The sequence below is a fragment of the Lasioglossum baleicum genome, chromosome 15 (assembly GCF_051020765.1).
Source record: "Lasioglossum baleicum chromosome 15, iyLasBale1, whole genome shotgun sequence".
Lineage (NCBI taxonomy): Eukaryota > Metazoa > Arthropoda > Insecta > Hymenoptera > Halictidae > Lasioglossum > Lasioglossum baleicum.
In genome coordinates, this window is record NC_134943.1 from 4,899,386 (window position 1) to 4,916,859 (window position 17,474).

The 17,474-nt window shown below is 33.8% G+C and overlaps 1 protein-coding gene and 1 long non-coding RNA gene across 10 annotated transcripts; one reads left to right on the forward strand and one right to left on the reverse strand.

Annotated features, from left to right (window-relative positions):
* Positions 1-1,304: 1,304 nt before the first annotated feature.
* Bbc (choline/ethanolaminephosphotransferase 1 bbc) lies at positions 1,305-12,253 on the reverse strand. 6 transcript variants are annotated; one of them, XM_076439175.1, is made up of 10 exons: positions 11,841-12,080; positions 11,406-11,553; positions 11,048-11,170; positions 10,867-10,970; positions 10,076-10,210; positions 9,107-9,241; positions 6,395-6,553; positions 6,152-6,277; positions 5,904-6,042; positions 1,305-2,429 (listed from the first exon to the last, which is right to left on the reverse strand). In XM_076439175.1, the coding sequence occupies exons 1-10, from the start codon at positions 12,075-12,077 to the stop codon at positions 2,353-2,355; spliced, it is 1,383 nt and encodes a 460-aa protein (XP_076295290.1). In that variant the 5' UTR covers positions 12,078-12,080; the 3' UTR covers positions 1,305-2,352. The 6 variants fall into 6 exon arrangements, with proteins under 6 accessions (XP_076295290.1, XP_076295287.1, XP_076295289.1 ...); XM_076439172.1 differs by lacking the exon at positions 9,107-9,241 and adding an exon at positions 7,830-7,961 and having other exon boundaries at positions 1,306-2,429; positions 11,841-12,253; XM_076439174.1 differs by lacking the exons at positions 6,395-6,553; positions 9,107-9,241 and adding an exon at positions 7,830-7,961 and having other exon boundaries at positions 1,306-2,429; positions 11,841-12,253.
* Positions 12,254-12,395: 142 nt separating this feature from the next.
* Positions 12,396-16,292, forward strand: LOC143216282 (uncharacterized). 4 transcript variants are annotated; one of them, XR_013010539.1, is made up of 5 exons: positions 12,402-12,636; positions 12,799-12,951; positions 13,458-13,599; positions 13,708-14,319; positions 14,404-16,292. It is a non-coding gene; the product is annotated as an uncharacterized LOC143216282 (long non-coding RNA). The 4 variants fall into 4 exon arrangements; XR_013010538.1 differs by having other exon boundaries at positions 12,453-12,636; positions 14,255-14,319; XR_013010537.1 differs by having other exon boundaries at positions 12,396-12,555; positions 12,799-13,599; positions 14,255-14,319.
* Positions 16,293-17,474: the final 1,182 nt, after the last annotated feature.

Below are 17,474 nucleotides of genomic sequence, written 5' to 3' on the forward strand. Positions count from 1 at the left end.
TCATTGAATTCAGTAGCAAGGGTATCAAGGGCAAGGTAGTGGAGCTACGGCCCTGGGGGTGCGATATCGAGGACATCCAAGTATATCAAAGGGTGTCCCAGGTCGAACAAGGGTAAGAGGTGAAAACGTGGCTCGGTCACGAATACTCGAGGTCCTCAGACTCGGCAAAAATGAGCCACCCAAGCTATATGTAGGGGGTGGGAGGAACATGTTTGTACAAATCTCCCGGCTTTGATCACGTACCTTTCCATTACAACACCAAACAACCCCTATTTTTCTTCATTTATTGCGCACACCTGTCAGCCCGTAAACTGGAAAAGACGAACAAGTTCGGAGACCCAACAAACTTAAAATAAAATTTATATTTTAATCCTCAATATTCATACTTAATACACAGACTTGCAGTCAATATGTATACAAATGCACATACAAAAATTTGTACACACACATAAAGCAGATCATAAAAATAATATATTTTACAAGAGCTACCACAATTCTGTAAATTATGTTTCTAATGTATATGTATATATACATAGGCATTAACAAACGTCGCAAAATTTATGTACATAGTACATGAATAAAATTACGTTTTATCTGGTATGAGTGCATTAACTAATTTGTATAAATGCTGTTGCAAGAGAAAGCGTTCTAGACTGCGGATATTTATGCAAAATAAAAAATTCTCTGCACCAATTCCTAGCAATAGGAACCGCAAATAAAAATTTATTTCTTTTTTTAATATATAATGAGTAATAGAAAATAATATATCAATATTTTCAACTTTTTCAAATTGTCCACCTATTTCTAGAAACAGGAGCCAAAAAGACAATTATTTCTAATCCTTTTAATAATTCAACTTTTTGAATCGTTTAAATTTCATCTACTCATTTTTGTCATAAATGCATAAAATCAGCGATCTAGTGGAATCCTTTAATTACTACGATGATGAACAGTTTCTAAAATATTCCACTAATTGCGAATGAAATGCAAGCATCGAGTCTAGTCAAATAAAATATATATGAGTCATAAACAAGGATTTTCATCGAGGCGTAGTGAAATATTATGTGTGACCGAGAATTCCCGGGAAATAGTGATTACCGTTGACCTAGTTCACCCCCGTAAAGGGGTGCAAAACTTTTTAATCGTTATTCGAATTCGTTCCACTTTCGAACGCGTGAAAGCGGTTCGAACAAGCCTCGAATTGTTCTGGTCGCCTGAACAGAAACACATATATGTAATCGACACGGTGTAAATTAAAAGCAAAACATAAACAGCTATCGAAATTTCATTTGAAATTTTATTTTACATAATTTACATCGTGAGCTATTACAACTATTAGAATCTATAATATTCTTTGTCTGAACTTTTTACATATTCTTTCTTTTATTATCCGTTTCTTTCCTCTAATCGCGATTAGGCGTATAAGAACGATCGAAGAAAAGAATGCGAATTAAAAATAATGCGATCTCCTCGAGCAACGACTCGGATTAAAATTCGTTATCTTACTAATTAGATGAATACAAATTGTTCGTAGATAAATATATATGCATTCGAATTAAATATTATCACCACACCGTTACAAGTCTTACGCAATAAGTATCAATACAAAATTATCACCTTCGTTTTACTTTCGTTATTTTAAGTATACACTTCTCAGAGTGGATATTCGTTTCAATTTAGTACCGTAACACCGCCCATTTCAATGGGAGCAATTCCTTAATAATAACTGACAGAATCGATGCTAATTTATATTATGCTAAAAGTTTTGTTCGACTATGGGGAACATACTCTAATTTAAAAAAAAGGAATACTTGATCTTTTGCCGTTTCGTCTTGCACACGTACAAAGGCACTTCTGTGCAAGATTTCAACAATGATTTACGCTACTTTCTTCTACTTGCTTTGTAAAATTGTATTAACAGTAACAAAGTCTTATATCGTGAGTACTTATGGCTGTACAAGAACTACTTCATAGTCAGTCACCGGTAATAAAATTGTACTTCACAGTTAATATTACATTACTCTCTGAACAAACACATTATCAGCTTGCTCATATTAAAACCTTTGAACTGTTAAGACAGTCTATCACTGTTATAAATACATCTAAAACTCCCAACCATCTATAACGTGAACCAAATTACTCTGTTCGTTTATCTCTTCGTGTATCTTACTTTCTTCGTACATTAAAATTCTTGTTTGTCTATCAAGGAACACGTTACAACAGAACTTGCCACTTGTTATTCCTCTATGTGTTACTTTATGTATGATAGTGTTAATGTTAAGGTAGAGATGTTTGTGCCACCCTACATGTTTTAATAAATCATCTCTACTCCGATGAGTACTTTTGCAACTGTCATAGGTCGAGGGTAGTGTCAGATCCGTGATGATATTCATCATCTAACAGAGGCTCTTGTTCCACCGTCATGCGAACTGTGAACAAAACTATTCATGCATACCAACGAATAAGAACAGAAGTATTGGGCATGTGCGAATACCTTGTTAACAAATATCAGTTTTATTAACAGCGTAACAATTATACAAAAAAAGTTCTTTCAAGTGGATTTCGTATTGAGTGTGTAAAAGAAAAGTGATAGAAGACCTTTGCTCTGTTGTGAGAGTACATCGAACACAAAATCAGTTACACAAAGGCACATAAAACTACCATTTCTCAGAAGTTTCCACTGCGTTATGCTCTCATAAGGCATTAAAGTGTTATTCGCACATACGTCAGGTAATATGTTACACTATATTAGACAGCTATACCCATTGTTGTAACAGACCACTCATTACAACAATAATTTTGATCAGGGATCGGCTGCCACTTAAGCCCAAAAAAATATGAAACTATCTCTTTGCTGTTTTTCTACTTTCACGCTCTTACGCTAAATTGTTCCTACGTTAAAACTGTAATGAAAAACTTCTCGATCGATCCTACTTGTTGGAAAAAATGTCATGGATGCCGAACCCTTTGTATTTTACAACAACTTGTTGGCTCATATCAATCAACGACCGAGTTCAGAAGATTTCTGAAGAATCACGTCTGAACAATACTGTTAGGGGATTCTTTGGTGCAACGTCCTGAATGCGCTCGATTAGGTATTAGGTCCAAAGCTATAGGCAGAGATACGTGCGAACTGAATCTTTACATGCCATTATCTCCTTGCTTGCGGAGTTACATATCTAGTGGTGTCTCTGTACAAGAGCAAAGGTAGGCACTTTATATAACAACTTGTTAACTTACATTTGCATAGCAGTTAGTAGCGAAAGTTCAAGCAAGAAAATCACAATTTCACGTCTTATCAGTAACTTAGACATAAGAAAAAGATTTGTAAGTGAAACATTAAAGAGGATATAATTACAATTATAGTACATAATACCAAAATTATGAAAATAGTTTGAACAGCTCTTCATTCCTCTGCTTACCATACAAATTACACATATATTTCAAAGATACGTTGGTTTCTATTTGTCTCAAACTTCAGTTCCATTCATCTCTTCAATTATATAAATATTAAAAAGTCATTATTCAATTCGCAAAGCTTGGTTTGTAATTAAAATCAGTACATAGAAAAATATATATATATACAGGTGTAGATTTTAATTTTAATAAAAATAACGTTCTTTCCACAATAGCAAAAACACAGTTAAGTACATGTAAAGTTTCTGTAAACATGCTACGTTTAATATGATTTGATGTATCATGCAAGAAGATAGAAACTAGTAGCAATGCTGTAATATAATTAGAAATTCAAGTACCACGCAAGATTTTCTAATTGATTGCTTTTATAGTTTTGTTGGATTATTAGATTTATAATTTCATGGGGATACGTGAATTCCATAAGGACTTGGCTACATGAAAAATGACGGAGAATAATGCAGCATGCGAATTACTGTTCGAAATGCCTACATGATCACATTATAATGCAAGATTCAGTTCATTTTAGAGAGTCACCTTTGCAAACCATCTTGAAAGGATTATAGTGGATTAAATCTAAAGAAGGGATACTGGGGAAATAGTTTTGAAGTTTTCTTTTATCGTCATAATAAAGCTTTTCTAATGAAAACGTGTAAATGAAAGATAGCACGTGATAGAAAAACCGTTTATCGAAACAGTATATTACAGTTTGCGAACAGAAACCAAAGTACGGTACATTAGCATATTAGATACACATTTATTTTCCAGCTAGACTGCAGGAAAGCCTCTTAGGTGTATTGTCGTCCTGATAATCTTAACAGCTTTATAAAAATTTCTCTAGCACGAAAGAATGTATTATAAGTCTATTCGGTTATCATATAGACTAAATGTTATTTCTTTTCCATTCCGTCATCGATCAAATTTACGAATATGCTACGTAATTTTTATCATAGCGTTCGCGATTCAAATTGCCGTAACTCACAAAAAATTTCTTCACTAATTACATAAATGTATATTTCTTACAATGCAATATATTGAAAGATTGCAAATTGTAAAATAATACAAAATAATATTTCTTCTATCATGATTGGTTTCCGTTCCTCAAAATCTTCGGGTTACTCATTTCTTTCTTTTAGTCATATACTATATAAAGGAATATATCCTCAATATATAACGTGTACTATCACCGTATTCATTAATGCTTAAATGAAATCTTGTATTTTAAATAAACAATAAATACCCACCACAAAAAATTGATTTCTAAATTGCAACCTTAAATAAGAGTCAAGAACATATCTTGAATTGCCTTAAGATTACAAAAAATTCTAAACGATTCCCACGTTCAATACATTTGTATGAAATATACATAGTTCGTTTACAATATTTCAAAGAGTTAAACAAAATGAATTGTTGTTCTGAAAACATGATCTGTGTTACATGTAACATTCCTTCAGTTTCATACAGCTCTGACATTAAAGAAGATTTGTAAAAAAAAAAGAAAACAAGAAAATAGACTTTTTACACACAGATCCCTTTAGTTCAAAGCGACTATCTTTGGTAGCTGTTTTTCTTACGCTATAAATGGATTCTGCTATAATTGACTATGTAAATAGTGGAATACCTGCATTATAAATCTATATACATGTCAGTTGTTATTAAGAATTGTAGGTTTAAAAAAAAGATTACGTTCCTGGTGAATGCGAATGAACTCTTTTATGAGATCATAATCGTAATATAGTAAAGAAAGATAGTTACAGAAACGTCAGGCTCCCGATATTTTGCAATAAAACGAGTAATTTGTTACTCCAAAAAATTTGTTCATTATGTTACAAATGTAACGAAGGAAATTTCAATCAAGTTTTCATTATAATTTCATTGTACCGCAAATTTCCTATTCGTTCATATAAATTGTTAACACATGAAGATTAAGTAAACCATTTACATCCAATTCAAGTGAATTATCATAGAATTGTCATAACTCCTATTAACGAGATATAAACCTACTTAAAATTTATGTCATGTCTTTTCGTTTCGTTATTCTCAGTGAACAATCAATGAATTATCTCTTTTTTTTTCTTCTTCAAATGTATCGTTCCATGTACTCTATACTTCTATTTCATCTAATTATAGTCCTGATCATTAGGTTCATGATATTTTACCTGTTGACGGCAGATCAACGGCAAATAGCGAGTTACTACTTAACCAACATCTTGATGAGACTTTGTTTATTTATATTCATTCAAATACGGCGTGATTATAAATTAATGTGATAATAAATGAACTGTACTATTCAAAACTTCCCTTTGTTCTTTTTCTTTTTATATACAGTTGTAATAACAAAAAACTTATTGAACCACTAAGGTTCTCATATATCTTGACTCTCTCTTCTTTTTATACATAATAAAATGAATTATACAGCACATTCATTATCACAAGTAAATCCTAGTGATGTTTCTTTTGCAATCTGTTACGTTGGGACCTGTTAGTACCATTTTTTTCAGCTGCGTTAGAAACCTGGCTCGTTCGATGATCTCCTAATGGTATCCTAAACAGTTTGATCTTCATATGATCGCAGATCTCAAGGCAAATTTGAGAACTATACCGGAGTAAATCCAGAGTAACCCAAATCTAGAAACGTGCATAAACAGGAAGTATGTGAACGTACATAGTATTAATTCAAAAGATTGCGATCAGAAACATCTAAATATAATATAGAGATATAATGAAAGAGACTTACAAAGCACAACCAAAGAACATAATATTCTTTGATAAAGAAATTGAAATACTGATTCAAGAACAGCATGGCTGGTCCAATCAGCGAACTGTCTAAATATTGCATTTCATTTTTAGTCATATGTGCAACCTGCAATAATGAATAACAGAGAGATCAGAAAAATGTCGAAATGTGCGATTCTCAGTAAAAACAATTAAAAAAAAAATAAATAAGAAAGATAGAAAGAGAGGTCACAATTATACCTACCACTAATCGATTGGTAACTTTAGCTGCAACCATTCCAAATGCAAGTATGTACAATGCAGGATGACTTTCATATACGTGCTCAGCACTTTTTCTATAAATTATAAAAGCTGGTACTACCACAAAACTAAATGGAATAATTGGAGATAAAACTGATGTTCCCTGAAACCGAGTAAACATTATGAAGAATAAATCGGTTGGACATATTTCGTACAGAGAAAACGGTTGGGTGAAGTGTACTTGAAAACTAATTATTATGACTATACATTTTCACAAATAGACAACATTATTCAACATTCAATGCTTATGTAACTTTGTAACACTTAATAAAAAATATTAGCTGAACTCTCTATCTAATGGCTGTTTAAGATGGAAACTGATTGTTCGTAACTTATATGTGGTTAAACGAATTATCACAACGTTAAATATTGTGTTTATAAAGTATATATGGTATATAAAATTCGAAAGTTTTAAGAAAAAATCGGAAAAAGCTGGACTATAAACAAGGTATACTGCAACTATCAGATTACTAGATTCTACAAATAAAAGAAGTTGCTAATAGCAAGAGCATTTTATTAAATATTAAAAAGCATTGTAAGAAAAATAGTATAGTCGATATATCAATGCAGAAATTCAAAACACAGCAAAAGGTATATTATATATATATATGTATAACAGAAAATTAAGATTAGTAGCAATATGTAGCAACTAAGATTACCTCAGATCTACAGGCAATTATGTACATGCGGTCATAATAACTTATGCAACTTCTTAAAGCTATTAACAGTGTTAAAGTACATAAAATTGTGCAGACTGTGGACAGGAATTCAAGATGAAGGACGACATGTTTGATGTTCCAATGGAAGTTCACAGATACACAGGAGAAGGTGTTAACCAAAGTGGACACAAAGATACAGTAAACAGTTCTGTGTGATGCTCTTGCAAAATTTAGACCCACACAATATATAATATGCCTCATACAATATAAACTGGTGGTCCATATTCAATTTAGGTTTGTAAATCTGGTACTTGTTACTTAGGGCAGTGTAACTACATTGCAATATTAATAAGTTTCTGAATGTGCATTTTAAAACTGGCACACACTTTAAATCAGAATAACTTTTTTACAAACAGACCAAACGACCTCAATTATTCTGCCAAGCTAGATGGATTAATTTACTACATGATACAATTTTTCCAAAATTTTCATTACGCATCATCTAGTAAACTAATTCGTTAATCTCAGCAGAAGAAACCTAAGTCGTTTGGTTCGTTTATAAAAAAAAGTCATTCTAATTCGAAGTATGTGCCATCAGTCATTAGACTGACTCTGTGGTAATTTCTTTTCATATTTTCTGGTCTACTACAGTGGGCCTAAATCGACATTAGACGCAAAGTGCACTACACAATGATCCTATGGACTTCTAAACCGACTTACTGCTACGGTAGAGCCATTTTTTCCGACACCACCGGCTAGAATGACGGATATGCTGCTCTGTGCAAGTAATATAGCGATGCCCACAGCAGCCCATAATGGAAACACCTTGACCTCTGTGCCAGTGTATGGCAACTGTGCAAGGACACGAAAGACCTTTTCATTAGTCGATGTATGAACTAAATGTCTAACACTGATGCAACAATATCACAACGTCGGTGAAAAAGCTTTTTGCTCTTGAAACAATTTCAATATTCCAAATACGTTTCTCGACTTTGTCTGCATCAACGTACACCAAATTAGATAAGCTCTCAATTAGGACTACCGTGATGTTAATAGTTCTTTTGTTTACATTACAGTAACTTTTATATACATCCTATTAATATGAAAGTAAGCCCCTATATCGTTTTGCTATGGATTAATAGAAGAGTTTGGCAACAGTTCCACCTTAGAATTCTTACTGTGCAATACAATGAAAAGTAGCTTCCCGTAATCCGATATATTGATGGTATAAACAAAATTATTTACTTAAACCAAAGATATGTACTGGTCGTCAAATACTCAGAAGGAACCGTTCCAAGCGCACATTAGAGTAGGAGATAAATGTGCACAGAAGAGATAGCACTCTCTTTGGTCGATAGTAGACCATCAGCGACGACACTTCTTTATAGCCTGGCACACCATACAGTAATATATTCATTATAATAATAATTTAACATACATACATATATACAGGATGACCAACTAACTTTGTTACAAGGTGATATCTCCACTATTTTTCGTGATATGTAAAATGTCAAAAGGGCAAGATATTTGGTTCAAGGGGTCACGTATTTTCCTCGACTGTCTCTACAGGTTTGTATTCGACCAATCTATTGTAGTTTCTTGGTTTCGTCTTGATCTTGGCTATCACGTCATAGTAATAACAATATATAGTTTCATATAAAAAAATCTCGATGACCTTGCATGTATCTCGTTGAGCAAATAATTTGTCCTTTTGATATTTCACGTAGCATACAAAATAGCAAAGACATCGCCTTGCAACAGAGTTAGTGGGACAACCTGTATGTACATATACATATATATGTACATATATATATAAAAATGAGACAGAAATTTAGTAATGCATAAAACTATTTTGAACATGAACAGTAATATAGCCCAACAGACTAGATAGGCAAGCAGAATGAAAGAAGAAAGACGTCATTGCTATGCTAGTGGCAAAATATATAAAAAATCTGTGTGTATGCAATCGGTCACGTTTTAGTTGTGGAACTTACTGCAATTGTGGAACCGTTTTTTCCAATCCCACCAGACTCAAACACTTTACAGAATTCAAGGAATACATGAATGTAGCCAGCATAAAATATCACTGCTACGTAGTTACTCACTGTGCCTACACCGAGCCCTGGTATCTAAACAAATGCACAAAATCTCGCTTGTTATGAAAATTAAAGAAAAGTTAATCGCTTACTTAGGTCAATAAATTTTATCCTATATATTATCCTATATTTTGGTACATTACATTCTGTTTCATCTTTTTTTTTTTCTTCAACGATTTCTCAATATATCTTCAATGGGGCTAGTTCCACTCGTGGTTCTTTATTCGCACAAAAATAATATAAAAATAAATTACGAGGCATGAGGAAACTGCAAAGTTATTTAAAGTGGTTATAAGGCATGGGGTTTACTTGTTATTTCTCTGCCCTAATTTCCTATGAAAACAGTTGAGCTTACAGTCAAAGTTAATAGTCATGTATTAAATAAATGGATCATGATTATGAAGAGTAGTGTGGGTCTTTTGAAAAAATTCAATTTTTAAGTTAACTCATTGTCTGAAAGATTTTTGAATTTTTTTCTGCGGAAATTGTTTCAAAAGCATACTAAATGGAAACACAAATATTGTTATTATGAATTTATGTATGTAACTGTATATTGTAAGAACATATTCCAGTATCACCTTTAACCTAAATCTCCTACTATTGTTATATGATTCTCAACATTTGACAGTTGTAAATGCGGATGCAAGTACGTATATGTATCTGTTTTTCAAGAACCGATGAAATATAGGAAAGGTAAGAAAGAAATGGATGAATTGGGGTAAATGAGTATTAAATTTGGAAATAAAATGCATGTTAAGGTAATAAGTCTCATAGCAAAAAAAGTAATTTCAGCGTCGCTCCTCATGCCATGCTGCTCCCATTTCCATATTTCCAAAAAAAAACAAAAGGCTAATTTGACTAACTTACAGCCACAGTTGAACCATTCTTGCCCACTCCTCCGGTGAAAATCACCGAAAAGATGGAATATAAATTGTACAGTGCACAAATCACTGTCATAACTCCTATTAAATACTTAAACATAAAACCATCTATGTATGGTATCTGTAAGAAATAACCTCATTAGACTCATGCAGGGAAAAGTATTTAAATATTTTTGGTAAGCCTCATGAGTCTTTTGAGATAGAGAATGTCAAATAAAAATGATCTGCTTATCTCGACTGATCCGCACAGTGTTATTTTTTTTACTGTTTGTGACTATTATAGTGCCTGTTGCTATAATAAACTCGTTCGTTCACTAATCGAATTAAATAACAATACGAATGAGCGAATGTCTACTATAATAAAGGAAACATATGGAAAACTCTATGAAGGTTCAAATAAAACGAATGTAATGAGCTTGATGTTATGGTAGCCAGTCATTGATGTTCAAATAATGAGAGTAATATTTTGTGCTCTATAATTTGTGTTTGTAGTCTTCCAAAGGTTTACTGTAATTGTCACTAATATTGTGCCTTAAAAAAATTGTATGTTCCATTGTTACATGAATGTCATACAGAGCTTAAACTTGCTTTAAGAACTGAAAAGAAAACTAATCTTTCATGACAACTGATCTATACAAAGTTTAATCCATTTTTCACTACAAATTAGTCTAGCTTTGCACAAAAATCATAGTACTTATTAGTTGCCATGAAACATTTCATAGTTATACATAATATATTTAAAAATAACAAGCCAATTTTAAAAAGAGAAGATACAACCTCCATCATCCAGACTTTAGGTCCAAAGAATGCAGAAATGAGGTGAATAGTTATAATTGTAAACTGTGCTTCCGTGACATCTATCTTGCCAAACTTTAGTGACCCTGTTTAAAAGCATTCATGGTTAAAAGTAATATACATATATTGCTAAAAATTCGGATGTATGTAAACAAATTATTACCTGAAACGTAAGTCTGCCAGTGAGCACAATAAAAAAGTGTCATAGCACAAAAGCACTGGAAAAACATCCATGTTGGATAATATCCTAATTGTACTGCTATACATGCTGACAGAGCAACAAACACTAAAAGTATAAAAAGGCCATGTTTTTATTAGGTAACGTTAACTATAGATAAGACTAATACTACGCATAAAATATTTTGCTCTGGATAAAACTAACAACTTAAACAATGGCTAGAAATGTAGAATATTATCAGACATACGTTCAAAATATATTTCGATTACCCAGAATCATAGTATTATTTTTCTTAAAACCAAATCCCATTATGGAAAATCAGAGAAAATAATAACGCACATACCAGTCGATATGGAATCGCATCCATGATCAAACAGTTCGCCCAAGGGTGACGAAGTTCCTGTTCTCCTGGCTTGTTTACCATCTATAGCATCCAAACTTTGGTAAATGAACAGGCCGAGCGCACACAGGAAACATGCCCACCTGGGTGCCTAAAATATCAACATAATGTCACACTTCTGCCTACACAACGTTATAAATACGTGAGTCTAATTAAAACAATGTCTGTGTCTAAACTGTCTAAACATTAGTGCCTCTATACTGGCGATATATATTCGCCTGTTAATTTTGTTTATCACGTGCAGAATTACAACAGAGATTTTCGCAGAATGATTCCATTATGAATATGCATTAGACCCGTATATAACTCAGGGGTTTGGAGCACTGTCGAAAGTGGGAAGCGAAGTGTAACGCGGAAAATAGGTTATGTAAATGGTACCTCGGTTCTCGCGTCGGGGCTGTAATAAACAAGAATCAAAGTAGTCAAGATGTTGACGATAAGTCCCAGGATCGTGATTAAATTGGGCGCAAGCCAAAGTGGAACCTTGCTGACCAGCCAGTTCCACCAGGGTTGAAGGAGCCCATCCAAGAGACTGTTGGTGGTGCAGCTGTATTTGTGTTCGCTCAGGCGTTTCAGTTGTCCGGGCGACAGGAGCTTCTCCTTATAAAACTGCATAATTCAAAGCAGCCGGAATACTGAGAACACCAGGAACGATTCACGACAATTCAACGGTCATCGATTCTTTCACAACACAACGACTAAACATAACAAGTAACTGTTCGTGAACACGTACGACATCTCTTCGTCACACGATGTTCGTAGTTCGTACCAGTTCGTACAGACACGAAACTCTAGTCTGTTTCGAAAACTGATGCAACTCTCAACGCGCATGCGTTTGTAAGTAGAATTAGCATGAATGTACTGTTCACTGTTCGTGTCTCATGACGTGAACTCGTGTAGTGATGGGCACTATCGACTAAATTCAACTATCGACTAGTTACTATTTAGTAACTACATACTATCGACTATTTAGTCGATAGTTTTCAGTCGACTGAATTGGCTTATTTGACTGAATTGCGTTATTGGTTCATGTTCATTGCTCTCCATATTCGATGGTTTTCATGACGCTCAGCTTTATTAGAGAGAGAGAGAGGTTCCTAAAATTAAAAATATTTAATGTTATTTTATATTTTACATTTGTCGTAGTAGAAATTAGTAATAAAATTAAATTAAGGTAAAAATTCCAAAATTATAATTAATCTAACCTTAAATGATTATGGTCTCCACTATGAAGTTGACCCAAATTTATATATATATATACATATATTTTAAATGTTGACATTTAAAAAGATCAATTGGTCTAAGTTTTTCGCTGAAAGTCTGTTTCTTCTTTCAGACATAATCTGTCCAGCCTTTGAAAATATTCTCTCCGAGGGTACAGAGGTTGCAGGAATACAAAGATATTTATCTGCTATCTCGAAAAGCTGTGGCATTGTGCAATTATATTTGTTCCAAAATGCGACTGGACAACTCTTAATGTTTTCATATGGTAAATCTATGTATTGACGGATGATGGTTGTTACATTTTCAATATGCGTAGATTGGTTATTTAACTGTGACACTTTTGATACAAAAAAGTTCCAAAATTCATTGTTTTGAGATGGTTCTTCTGCTATGGCTCTATTTGCATTCGTTTCATGACTACTGGCTGTTCTTGCCAAGGAACTTATTTCTTCTTTTAATATATTCTGTGCTGTCTGTGCAATCCTATTGTCTTCAAATACAGCTATTTTAAACCTTGGATCTAATAGTGTGGCTATTAAAGTAATATTATTCTGTTCGATGTAGTTAAATCTTATTTCAATATTATTTAAAATATTATTTTTTAAACGTAGTCCTGCTGTGGTTTCTGGTGTAATCATGTTTATAGCATTTTGAATTCCTCTTATTAAAGGAACAATTTTGGATGCTGTGGGATATTTTTCTGCTGATAAATCAGTTGTAACATATTCTAGTGGTTTCAATAACGGTATGATATCTTCTATGATTTCCCAGTGTTCAGCTGTAAGTGATGTGGGACTTCTGCTTAATGAAACTATGACAGCAGACAAAGGCACTTTTATTGCAAACAGTCTCTCCAGCATCACGAGGCAAGAATTCCAGCGTGTTGCTACATCTTTTTTTATCTTCAGTTCTGGTAAGCCCATTTGCTTTTGCATACTTCTTAATTTCTCTGCTGCTACAACACTTGTTTTAAAGTGCCCAACTAATGAACGGCAGATTTTTAATAAATTTATTATTTCAGTCACACCACTTATGGAATCGTTTACCACTAAATTTAACGTGTGTGCTGTACATGGCAAATGCATATAGCCTAAGTTACGTACAGCTCCTTTAATATTTGCACCATTATCTGTCACGACAGCACAAATTTTATTTGAGATTTGCCATTCCGATAAAATATCTTGAATACAGTGCGCAATATATTGACTTGTGTGGCTATTTGTTAAAAGATTAGTGGCTAATACGTTTGAGCGTAATTTATTTTCAATAAAATAATGTGCAGTGATCGTTAAAAAGGATTGCATATTTAAATTGGTCCAGATATCTGTCGTAATAGAAACATGACTTGTTTTTTTCAAGTTTTCTAAAATTATATTTTTAGTGTCAATGTATAATTGTGGTAAGATGGTCCGTCCCAGTGTTCTTCGACTGGGAAGTTTATATCGTGGTTCAAGCTCCTTAATTAACTCATTAAAGCCTTCGTCTTCTACAATAGTTAGCGGTTGCAAATCTTTACAAATCATGGCTGCCACCAGATTATTTAATTTTGTAATTTTTGTTTGTGATAGATCATTTGAAGTTGTCCTCAATGTTAGCTGCCTTAAATGAACCCGAGACCTCTGCACCATACCTGGTAAGTCTTCATTTTGGATTGCCAAATTTGCATTTGAAGTGAAAGCCACCGATGTAATTCCTTGTGCTTGCGTTGATGTTCCAGGTGTAGCACTTGCAAGTTGATCATCCACGTCTATCGACTCTGCTTCTTCGTGCACGCGACGATCGGCTTCCAGCACTGTGAAATGTTTGCGCTTCAAATGGTCACTTAAATTGGATGTGTTTTTTGCACTTTTGTATTCTCTTTTACATAAGCGACACACGGCACTCGTTGGTGTCTTTTGTTCAAAATATTGCCACACTATTGAGCGCTTTTGTTTATACATATTGTATTATATATACACTATGAAAACTTATGTATACTACTAAACACTATTTTAGAACTCAGAATGTTTCCTCAACACGAGTTTATTTAAGAGAAAACTTGGTGTACGACGCGAGACCAGAGACCAACGACTTGTGACTAAGTGACTCGTCAACGTATAGAAACTCCCGAGGAAAAGGAAAAAATGGAAGAGAGGTGGAAACCCGAATAGTGGGAGGAAAGTAAGGAGAAGAAATTAAGGATAGGAAAGTAAGGAAAATCTAGGAGAAGAGGAAAGACAGGTAAAGACACGTGGAAAGAAGCAATCGCGGAAGGATGCTATAAAAAACGGAAAGAGCAGAGGAAGGCAAGCAGGAGAGGATGTCGTAAAGAAAGGAAACGTTCGCCAGGGCCTGACCGTAAATCTCGAATAGGTTCGAGAGATACCTGGAAGAGACACAGGAGAGGCCGTGGATCTGGTCGCCACATGTATATCAGGACTGACCAGACCCGCGCAGAATGGACAACAATAGGAAAGGAATATGGCAAGGAAATAAGAAGTTTTCTAAAACAGCAGCGTAGGGCAGCGCCAAAAAAGCAGCCACAGTTCATTAAAATTATTCAGGGAGCAGTTTTAAAATTAAAAATGGTTTAAACTATTTGATTTCATAGAAAACCAAGCGTTCGCTTCCTTGCTTGCAAAAGTGTTCGCTGTTGCAGACGCGTTCAAATCTATTTCGTTACTGAACTCGAGTGGTTGAGAAAAATCTCAATCCTTAGCTAGAAAGCCGGTTTATATTGTCAAAGTTATAAGTATATTCACAGTGGTTTCACATCCAAGAAAAGTCGCACGTGAAGATTCTTTCGTTCCACAATATCATATTTCATACCATATAAGTTTTCCTATTTATTATAATTTGGAGAGACTATCTAAAAATATAGTACTTTACAATTTTATATTATTTATAAGTTTATAATTAAACATTAGTGAAACTAATGACTTGGTCGTCTGTGTTACACCTACATTAAATTTCTCAAAGCACTGTAATAATATTGTAAACGCTGGTCTAAAAATATTAGGTTTTATTAAATTTATTGATATGATTGATTTCTTCAATGGATCTATTGATTACTTTAAGAAATTCTTATGTAGGGCACTAAGAAATGTTTAATTTTAAGTTAATGTTTATCTATAATTTCCTCTATTGCGATTAATTTGTTAATACATGCTATGTTACTGTAATTTTTTTATATTTTTATTTGATTTAAGTCTATATATACATATTGGGTTTGTAGCGGCCACCGGCACGTACAATAAAACATTTGGCGTGCAAATGGTCGGGTCGGTTTACGAAGCAAGCGACAATGAAGCTATTTTTAGCGCGTGCAATTTAGATGTTTTATGATATGCATGTCTCGTTACTTAGAATCTTTCGTTGCCGGCCTAAAGGCCTCAATAGCACATAATAAACCCCCGAGTTTCCGAAGGGTCGCGCCGACCAAGATCCGATGGGCCCACACAAGGCCACGGTAAGTATGTATCTCGCGGGCCTGGAAGAAAAATCCGCTATACCTGATCTGTCGAATAAAGTTCCATTCCCACGAACTTGTACTATCATTATTTAGAATACAACAATCCTAGCTTCTTCAGATTTATACATGTATAATAAATAAATAAATAAATAATCCTTTTGGTGTTATCGATATTACATATAATATATAGGATAGGATAAATATAATAATAAAATATCAATTTTGTATTGAATGTAATAAATATTTTATTAACATAAATGAAATGCATAAATCATTCATATTTTCGGAGAATATTTGTAATAATTAATATTTAGTAGTACATACAACAATTGAATTCCGTCAATCTGGCAGTTTTCTCGAAATATCGAATTGTTTATAGGTATAAATTTGCCCGAGACTTCGTGACTTTTATCTTTTTCATGCGAAACACATAACCGAAATTTTAACTCATCAATTTGACTAAAAATCATCGAAAAATAACTAATCACCTGCTTGTTATTTTATCGGTTTTTTACCACTGTGTCAATTTGACACCGAGGGACGGATGGGGTTAATGAATTAATTAATTAATTTGATAATTCAATCAGAGAGGTAACCTCTGGTTTAGTTGGGTTTAGTAAAGCAGTATATATATATATATATATATCAGTGAAAGCAGTCGACTGAAAATAGTAACCTCTACCACTGCGAAATTCAGTCGTTCAGTAAAACAGTCGACTGAAAATAGTAACCCCTACCACTGCGAAATTACTAAAACTAGTCGACTGAAAATAGTAACCCCCACCACTGCGAAATTACTAAAACTAGTCGACTGAAAATAGTAACCCCCACCACTGCGAAATTCAGTCGTTTTACTAAAACTAGTCGACTGAAAATAGTAACCCCCACCACTGCGAAATTCAGTCGATAGTTCAGTAAAACTAGTCGACTGAAAATAGTAACAGCTACTATCGACTAAATCGATAGTTTTTAGTCGATTGCGCCCATCACTAAACTCGTGGTTCAGCATCACGCGATGCGATACACCTGAAGTAGTGTGGTAATCTTAGCGAATAGCGAGAATGTGTGTGACTCAACTGTATGCGCCTGACCAATCAGACGGTTTCTTTGTGAATTTCTTTCGCATTCCTTCCGAGTACCACGTTATGAGACGCGGACAAAACTGACAATTTCATAACTTTGCACTTGTACATTCACTATACATACGCGTGCAAGTTTGAAAATCTAATTTTTTAGATTCTATATAATAGGAGTGTCGCCTCTACCGGAACTATCTACCAGCAAAGTGTACGACGATACCATTAGTCTTCCATTTCTATTTACATCATATTTATATT

Coding starts and splice junctions, on each gene's coding strand:
- Bbc (XM_076439175.1), bottom strand. CDS start 12,077: ATGCAGTTTTATAAGGAGAAGCTCCTGTCGCCCGGACAACTGAAACGC. Junction 11,171..11,405: donor ATGCGATTCCATATCGACTG/GTATGTGCGTTA, acceptor TTATACTTTTAG/TGTTTGTTGCTCTGTCAGCA. Junction 6,278..6,394: donor AAGTTACCAATCGATTAGTG/GTAGGTATAATT, acceptor TCATTATTGCAG/GTTGCACATATGACTAAAAA.